The sequence below is a fragment of the Ochotona curzoniae genome, unplaced genomic scaffold (assembly GCF_017591425.1).
Source record: "Ochotona curzoniae isolate NIBS_2020 unplaced genomic scaffold, NIBS_Ocur_1.0 contig_2469, whole genome shotgun sequence".
NCBI lineage: Eukaryota > Metazoa > Chordata > Mammalia > Lagomorpha > Ochotonidae > Ochotona > Ochotona curzoniae.
In genome coordinates, this window is record NW_024465471.1 from 817,437 (window position 1) to 826,482 (window position 9,046).

General features: G+C 55.9%; 1 protein-coding gene across 2 annotated transcripts; it reads left to right on the forward strand.

Annotated features, from left to right (window-relative positions):
- Positions 1-201: 201 nt before the first annotated feature.
- On the forward strand, positions 202-6,567 carry TAFAZZIN (tafazzin, phospholipid-lysophospholipid transacylase). 2 transcript variants are annotated; one of them, XM_040974626.1, is made up of 10 exons: positions 202-481; positions 621-749; positions 1,383-1,428; positions 1,513-1,598; positions 4,834-4,914; positions 4,989-5,030; positions 5,214-5,276; positions 5,365-5,417; positions 5,713-5,790; positions 5,875-6,567. In XM_040974626.1, exons 1-10 carry the CDS (start codon positions 373-375, stop codon positions 5,974-5,976), a joined length of 789 nt encoding a protein of 262 aa, XP_040830560.1. In that variant the 5' UTR covers positions 202-372; the 3' UTR covers positions 5,977-6,567. The 2 variants fall into 2 exon arrangements, with proteins under 2 accessions (XP_040830560.1, XP_040830562.1); XM_040974628.1 differs by lacking the exon at positions 4,989-5,030.
- Positions 6,568-9,046: the final 2,479 nt, after the last annotated feature.

The window sequence follows — 9,046 nt, forward strand, 5'->3', positions numbered from 1 at the left end:
GAGAGGGCGGAGCCGGGGTGAGGCCTGGGAGCCGGGGTGAGGCCTGGGAGCCGGGGTGAGGCCCGCGGCCCCGCCCCGCCGCCGTCAAGCGCCCCGACGCGTTTCGCGACATCCGGCAGGAGCCGGCGCTGAGCGGCCCGCTTTCCGGCGTAGGGAGCGTGCGCCGGCGCGCAGGCGCTCCGAGCCCGCTGGCGGCCCTCCCGGCCAGCGCGGGCCAGGCTCGGCCGCGGTGTGAGCCGCGGTGACTTTGGTTGAGTGCCCCTGAGCGCGAACCTGTCAGTGCCGCCTCGCTGACGTGCTTCAAAGCCCAGAGGCAGCCGGAGCCCGGGCTGCGGCGGGCGTCTGGGGGCGGGGACGGGCAGGCAGGGCGCCATGCCCTTGCACGTGAAGTGGCCGTTTCCGGCGGTGCCGCGGCTCACCTGGACCCTGGCCAGCAGTGTCGTCATGGGCCTGGTGGGCACCTACAGCTGCTTCTGGACTAGTGAGTGGGCCCAAGGCGGAGTCCGGGCCTGTCTCGGGTCCCCACGCCTGAACAGAGTTGGGATTTGGGGAGCGTGGGGGCACGGGCAGGGTGCCTGCCTGGTGGGAAGAAGCGGGTTGACGGTGTCCTCTCCCGGTAGAGTACATGAACCATCTCAGTGTGCACAACAAGGAGGTCCTGTACGAGCTGATCGAGAACCGGGGGCCCGCCACGCCCCTCATCACTGTCTCCAACCATCAGTCCTGCATGGACGATCCTCATCTATGGGGTACGTGCCACCGCTGGGCATGGAGAGGCCAGGCCTGGCCAGGCAAAAGCTGAAGCGTGGCACTCGTGTTTGTGGAGTGTCTTGCCAGCCCCCTGCCCTCGGGGAGGGCAGTGAAGGGTACCTGTGTGCTGTGGTCTGCAGACGGAAGGAGGCAACGGCTGGAGAGCAGCTGCTGTGCTGTGCCCGCAGGCCTTCCAAAGCATCTATTTGGGCTGCACTCTGTGGGCCTTAGGAGACCTGGCTGGAAGACCTGGGAATCTCCCAGCATTACCCCTGGGTGCTTGGTATTCTTCAGCCAGCCCCCATTTACAAGCCTCATTGCCTCCTGTAGAAACACCTGCTCTGCCCACTGCACAGTGGGAAGGGTTGCCAGGGACTTCCGCCTGACACCCTGAGGCCCACTCAGACCTCTGGGTGAAGAATGGCCTGGAGCATGTCCCGGTGGGTGGTAGCAGGCCTGAAAGAGGGCTCCTCTGCTGCCCAGGCGGCCCAGGCCCAGGCCTTGGTGACATCAGCAGGAGTGGCTAGAGGGGAAGGAGGCCGGGAGATGTGGCAGCGCTACCCTTGGGCCCTGTCTCTGCAGTACGGTGGGATGAGCGGGCTCCATCTGCAGCCTTTCATCCACTTCCGCAGGCATCCTGAAGCTGCGCCACATCTGGAACCTGCAGCTCATGCGCTGGTGAGGCGGCGTTGGGCAGGCCAGGAGGGGCTGGGGGCGGGTATGCTGTACTGATGGGGCGGTCTGACTGCATCTTCCCCCTAGGACACCCGCGGCAGCAGACATTTGCTTCACGAAGGAGCTGCACTCCCGCTTCTTCAGCTTGGGCAAGTGTGTGCCTGTGTGCCGAGGTGAGCTGGGCTCAAGAGGCTAATGGCCTCGGCCGTGGCTTTGAGACCCCCACGTGCCGCGTAGTCTAGGAGGCCAGGCTGCAGGGGCTGAGACACCCCCCCACACACACACACTGCGGCATGCTGGTGTCATTCCCTTGTGACGGCAGTAGCAAGGACAGAGAGTTTGGCTTCTGGGGAAACGAAGGCGGGGGTGAGTGATCTGAGACCTCTTAGGAGGTCAAGACTTAAGCACGTCCGAAGGCCGGACACACGCATGAGGTATCAGAGGGCGGAGGGAGGGCAGAGAGCGCTGCAGCCCAGGCTGGCGTTTCTGCACACAGAGGCACAGAGCTGACATGGGTCAGCTTGCTGTGGCTTGACAGGACATGACGAGGCAAGTATGAGGAACGAGAGAGGGCAGGAGACACCCACAGGACAGTGCTGCTCTTGCGTGGGAGTCACTCGTGTCACTGGAAACCTGTGAAAGGGGCATTGTGGGATGGTGGGGACTTTGCCATCTACCCCTGCCACCCTTCCGCGCCTCCCCCAGTGCCCTCAGGATCTTCCCCCGGCCACTTTTGGGGGGATGCTGTGTACGAGGCCTTTCCAGTGACAGAAGCGGGCAGGGAGCACTTGTTTCTCAGACTCCCTGTCTTGGCTGCTGTCTTCCTCCAAATTTGCCCTTTTCCCCAGGCATAGGCTTGCAACATGATAGCCAGGTATTACTGCTTTTACACAAACACGCTGCTGTTGTGGCACACTGGGTGAGGTGCTGTTTGTAGTACTGGCATCCCCTGAGTAATAGTCTAAGTGCAGGCTGTTTTGCTTCTGACCCTCCTCCCTGCTGGTGCGTGTCAGAAAGGCAGTGAACAGCAGTGCACATCTCTGGCCGCTTGTCACCCAGGGGGAGACTGGCTGGAGTTCTAGGCTCCTGCTTTCTTCTGGTCCTGCCCTGTTTGTTGTTGCATTCACTTGGGGAGTGAACTAGCGGATAGAAGATCTCTCTGTCTCTCTCTTGCTCTCTGTAACTGTGCCTCACAAATAAAGAAATACATTTAAAAATATTTTATTTATTTTTATTGCACAGGTAGATCAGATTTATGAAAAGGAGAGACAGGCTTGGGGCGGTGGCCTAGCAGCTAACGTCTTTGCCTTGCATGCACCGGGATTCCATATGGTTGCCGGTTCTAATCCCGGCAGCTCCACTTCCCATCCAGCCCCCTGCCTGTGGCTTGGGAAAGCAGTGGAGGACGGCCCAAAGCCTTGGGACCCTGTGTCTACATGGGAGACCCGGAAGAGGCTCCTGGCTGCTGGCTTTGGATCGGCGCAGCTCCAGCCATTGTAGCCACTTGGGGAATGAATCAACGAAATGAAGATCTCTGTCTCTCTTCTCTGTACATTGGACTTTCCAATAAAAATTTTGAAAAGAAAGAAAGAAAAGGAGAGACAAATATCTTCTGTCCACTGGTTCACTCCCCAGGTGGCCACAACAGCTAGAGCTCAGCTGATTCAAGCACAGGAGCCAGGAATCTCTTCCGGGTCTCCCACACGGGTGCAGGGTCCCAAGGCTTTGGGCCGTCCTCCACTGCTTTCCCAGGCCACAGGCAGGGAGCTGGATGGGAAGTGGAGCAGCTGGGGCACAAAACAGTGGCCAAATGGGATCCTGACATATGCAAGGTGGGAATTTAGTCTCTGAGACATTACACTGGGCCCTAAATACTTTTTTTTTAAGTGTTCACAAAAGCTGAGGATTAGGAAGTGTTTCTCGAAGTTTTTTTTTTTTTAAGCTTATTTTTATTTGAAAGGCAGAGTCACAGAGACATCTTCCATTCACTGGTTTGCTCTCCAGGTGGTCACAATAGGCAGACCTGGGTAGGCTCCTATCCATCTGTGAGGTCATGACTACGTAGTAATTACAGCCATGTGACTTCAAGTGCTGAGCCAGCACGCTGCATGACTTCTGTGTAGTGGGCAGAGTGTCCCCAGGGTGGGAGGTTGCTAGCTTTAGGGGCAGTTGAACTCCCCTTTGCTTCAGTCTAGCCAATTTACATTTCTGCCAAGCTTTTGAGAGTACTGTGTGGTGCACTGAATGTGCCCCAGTCCCCAACAGATCTACCTAAGGGAGACTCTGGTCTCAGGGGAGCACTGAGAAGAGGCAGGAGTGAGGAGGGATGAGAGAGGTGAGGGCCTGGGGCAGGGGCTTGGTTCTGCCCACACTCCTGGGGCTCCCTGAGGTGCCCCGTTACTGTGAGTGGGCTTGTCAGGGCACCCAGGAACCATAGGAAGGTGACTGTGAGTGAGATCTTTGGATGTGTGACAGTGTGGAGGGGACATGGGTGTGTGTGGCTGAGTTGTTGGAAGGGAAAGTCGTAGGTAGGTGGAGGGACTGTGAATTCAGGTTTCAGGAGACGGTTAGAAATGATGGTACCGTGTATGTGACGGAAACTTCAAGATTTAAAAATTCTTAAAAATATTTGAGGGGAAAATGATGAAAACAAGACAAAACAAAAAGACAAAATATTCAAGAAACTGATACTGTGGTGCAGCAGGGTCATCCTCAACTTGTGAAGCTGGCATCTCATATGGGTGCCAGTTGAGTCCCAGTTGCTCCACTTCCCATCCAGCTCCCTGCTTTTGGCCTGGGAAAGCAGTGGAGGACGGCCCAAAACCTCAGGATCTGCACCCACGTGGGAGACCTGGAAGAGCTCCTGGCTTCTGGCTCCTGGCTTCGGATTGGCTCAGCTCTGGCCATTGCTAACACTTGGGGAAGTAGCCAGCAGATGGAAGATCTCTGTCTCCTTCTTTCTCTGTTATTCTACCTTTCAAATAAAAATAAATATCTTAAGAAAATTAAAAAGTGAGAAGTAGAGGGAGAGAACAGATGGCAAAGCCCTCTTTGCTGTTTCACTCCCCAGATGGCTGCAGCAGCCCAGCCAGAGACGAGCTGGGACCTGGGAACTAGCTCTAAGGGTCGCATGTGGGTGGCAGAGCCGTTGCTACTGTCTCCCATGATGTGCACTGCAGGAAGCTGAAGGGAGCAGCCGGAGACCAGGTCCCCGCCGGGACACTGAGATGGGACATGGGCAGGCTGGATCTTAGTTGCTAAGCTGAATGCCTGCCCTCAGCTGGAGGCCCCACGGCTTTGCTGGGGAACACAGGAAGTTAGTGTCACGGTATGCTGGGGCCGTGGCACTGGGCCGGGAAACTGCCTGCCCCAGGAAGGGTGCCACGGTGAGGGGCCTTTGTTCTGCAGGGGACGGCGTCTACCAGAAGGGGATGGACTTCATCTTGGAGAAGCTCAACCACGGGGACTGGGTGCACATCTTCCCAGAAGGTCAGTGGGGCTGGCTGGGCTGCCCTCCGCGTGGCTGGGAGTTGCTGCTGAGTCTGCTCTGTGCTCTCTCACAGGCAAAGTGAACATGAGCTCCGAGTTCATGCGTTTCAAGTGGGGTAAGCACTGTGGGCCCTGGCCGTGGCCATCCCCGTGGTGGAGCTTTCCCTAGAGGCTCCTCAGTGTTTCCTGTGGCTGGGTGTGTTGGAGACCACCAGAAGGGAGACCCGTGCCAAGAGAAGGACAGCCACCCAGGGGAGCTGGGTGTAATTGGGTGCCGTTTCTGTCTCACCTCCTCCTAGGGATTGGGCGCCTGATTGCTGAGTGTCATCTGAACCCCATCATCCTGCCGTTGTGGCATGTTGGTGAGTTGGCAGCGGGGGTGCCCCTCCCGAGTCCCTGGGAGAGTGCCCTGCAGCTCCCCATGTCTGCCCTCTGTCTCCTGCACTACAGGAATGAATGACGTGCTCCCTAATGGCCCACCCTACTTTCCCCGCTTCGGGCAGGTGAGCAGGGCCTGCCGGCCTGCCTTGATGCGTCCATCCTGTCGCCCAAGCGCCGTGGAGCTCACGTGGGCCTGGCCAGGGGCTACCGGGGCAGGGATTTGTGAGCCTGGGATAGACGTGGACTCTGGGAACAGGACAGACAAAGTCATTTCCAAAACGGCCCCTGGGAGTAGGGTGGCCTTGGGACGCTGTGGCAGCTAGCAGCTCACTTTCAAGAGGGAGATGCAGCGTGCCACGGCCAGGACTTGCTAGGGCTGCAGTGATGAACAGCTGCCCTACTCCTTGTCCTGCACAGAAAATCACCGTGCTGATCGGAAAGCCCTTCAGTGCACTGCCTGTGCTTGAGCGGCTTCGTGCAGAGAACAAGTCAGCCGTGAGTCTCAGCCCACCCTGCCGCCCAGCACCCCCTCGGCTGAGCACCCCGAAAGGTGCAGGCCAGCCGTGCCCTTGTCCACAGGTGGAGATGCGCAAGGCCCTGACGGACTTCATTCAGGAGGAATTCCAGCACCTGAAGACCCAGGCTGAGCAGCTGCACCATCATCTACAGCCCGGCAGATAGGCCCCACCTGTCCAGCACCTGGCCCTGGCCTCCTCTTGGGCCTCCCAGGCTGTGGGGGCCCCTGCTGCAGCCCAGTTGGCTCTCAGGGCTGCCTTTCGGCTCCTTACCCCGCAGCTGGGACTGGCGGATGGAGTGATGCTTTTAGCTCACATGTGACTATTAGACAGATAGGTTTCAGGCCTTACTAGGTGCCCCTCTGTGGACACTGAACTCGGCGGCTCCTCCCACATGACTGAGAAAGGAGGAGGAAGCTTCTGGAGGAGCTTCTTTCCTTCTGGCCTTCGGCTGTTGTCTCCCCAGGCTGATGTCAGGAGGGGGCAAGTAGCTGTGTGGTGAGTGGGAGGGCCACAAGGCCCTTTGACCTAGTTTTTCACAACCTCTTCAGGGACAGCAGCGAGTGATGGCCCCTTTCTGCAGGCGCCCTCCCCCTGGAGGGCCTCAGGTAGGCTGCAGACAGAAAGGGAGGCTCCGGGGAGGGCTGCCATGGGGGGACCCCTGGCCTGTCCATCCTTTCTGTCCCTTGACATTGCTCATGTCCCAGGGCCTGGGTTTTCACCTTTTGTAAAATAAAGCAGCTGTGTCGTGCTGTTATACCCGTGGCCTCTCTGCTGGGGAGGGGAGGGAGGTGACAGCCAGATCTCCAAGCTGTGCACGTGGCGAGAGCACACAAGCAAATGGCCCTTGAGCTCTCTGTGTGTACCCGTGACTTAAGGTGTCAGTTACTGCCTGTAGTCCACGTAGCAACCTTAACTGACTGGGCATCAGCCCCTTATGTTGGCGAGGAGGCCAGCAAGGGTATGAAGCTTGCTTCAGAAGCAAAGATCGGACTAGGTGCTGGGCACGGTGGGCAGGATGTGCCTGATTGCCCACATCCCACAGCGAGTGCCTAGGTTTGAGTTCTGCTCAAATGTTATCCATTTGGGAGAAGCAGATTCAGTTCCCAGCTCCTGGCTTTGGCCATGGTTGCTGTGGGTGTTTGGATAGTGAATCAGCAGGTGGGAGTGTCCGTCTCAAAAATGAAAAACAAAGATAAGTAGTAGTATAGGCCTTGCTGAGAGAGCCTTAAGTATGTAGAATCAATTGAGTTCTGTGCTGGCTCATGGCAGGAAGGGGCTTTCTGAAGGGCCCAGCGAGCTGCTGGCCATGAGCAGCAGGTACTGGGACTAAGCTGGGAGCAGAAGGACCAAGGGCAGCAATGTCCTTCTGGGACTTCTGGGAGTGAAAGACCTGGAGAAAGGAGAAGGCTCGCATTTGGCCACTAGATTGTCTATAGGGTAAAATCAACCTAAAGACCTCCGTGTGGAAGAATGCATCATTGTCCACTGTTAGCAGAACTTCCGGTCCTGACAGGAACACGCCCATTGTTAATCCTGTACTAGAAACATGGGACTAAAAAATGAAGCCACAAAAATGAGCGACAATGGAATACTCAGACAATGGACACTGTGTGTGCAAGTGCTTTTACTTCAAAATCAAAGGCTTTATAAATATCATCAATAGAGAAGCAAATAACTAGGATAAATGTGTATAAAGCACTGGAGGTTCCAATAGAGCAACGGTCATTTTCATGTATTTATTTCAGCAAACGTCAACTGTACTTCATAAAACTAATTTTGTGCTCCATGAATTCTATTTTTCATACTCCTGTATTTTTATTGCTAGTCTCTATACATATATATGTGTATGTGTATATATATATTATATATTTTATATATTAATATATATATTTTATTTTTATTGCAAAGTCAGATACACAAAGAGGAGAGACAGAGGAAGATCTTCTGTCCATTGATTTACTCGCCAAGTGGCCACGACGGCCGGTACTGAGCTGAGCCAAAGCCAGGACCTCAGACTTCCTCTGGGTCTCCCACGCGGGTGCAGGGTCCCAAGGCTTTGGGCTGTCTTCCACTGCTTTTCCAGGCCACAGGCAGGGAGCTGGATGGGAAGTAGGGCTGCCGGGATTAGAACCGGTGCTCACATAGGATCCTGGCACATTCAAGGCGAGGACCTTAGCCACCAGGCCACCACACCGGGCCCAAGATTTTTTAAATTAGAAAGGCTAATCAGATTTTTTTTTATTATTTTTTTATTGGAAAGGCAGATATACAGAGAGGAGAAAGAGAGGAAGATCTTCCGTCCTATGATTCACTCCCCAAGTGAGTGCAACGGCCAATACTATGCCTGTCCGAAGCTGGGAGCCTCTTTCGGGTCTCCCACGTGGGTGCAGGGTCCCAAAGCTTTGGGCTGTCCTCGACTGCTTTCCCAGGCCACAGGCAGGGAGCTGGATGGGAAGCGGGGCTGCCGGGATAGAACCGGCGCCCATATGGGATCCCAGGCGTGCAAGGCGAGGACCTTAACCACTGCGCCACCACGCCAGGCCCAGGCTAATCAGATTTAAGGAGAGACAGGGAGAAAGATCTTCCATTCGCTGGCTCACTCCCCAAATGGCCACAACAGGCAGAGCTGAGCCAATCCGAAGCCAGGAACCAGGAGCCTCTTCCGGGTCTCCCACGCAGGTGCAGGGTCCCAAGGCTTTGGGCCGTCCTCCACTGCTTTCCCAGGCCACAGGCAGGGAGCTGGGTGGGAAGTGGAGCTGCCGGGATTAGAACTGGTGCCAATGTGGGATCTTGATGATTCAAGGGGAAGACGTTAGCTGCTAGGCCACCATGCCAGGCCCGCAGATTTTTAATTAAAAAAAAAAAAGTATTAGGTAGGCAAATCAGACTTAAGGAGAAAAGAAGTGACAGAGAGATCTTTCATCCACTGGTTCATTCTCCAAATGGCTACAACGGCTGTAGCTGAGTCAGTTCAAAGTCAGGAGCCAGGAGCTGCTTCCAGGTCTCCCACACGGGTGTCCCAAAGCTTTGGGCCATCCTCCACTGCTTTCCCAGGCCACAGGCAGGGAGCTGGATGGGAAGTGGAGCTGCCTGGACACGAATTGGTGCCCTTATGGGACTCTGGTGCTTTCAAGGCTTTAGCCACTGAACCATTGCGGCAGGCTTCAGTTTTGCAGATTTTTAAGTTACGCATACATATTGCACTGAATAGGTGATTCCATAATGCAATAGTT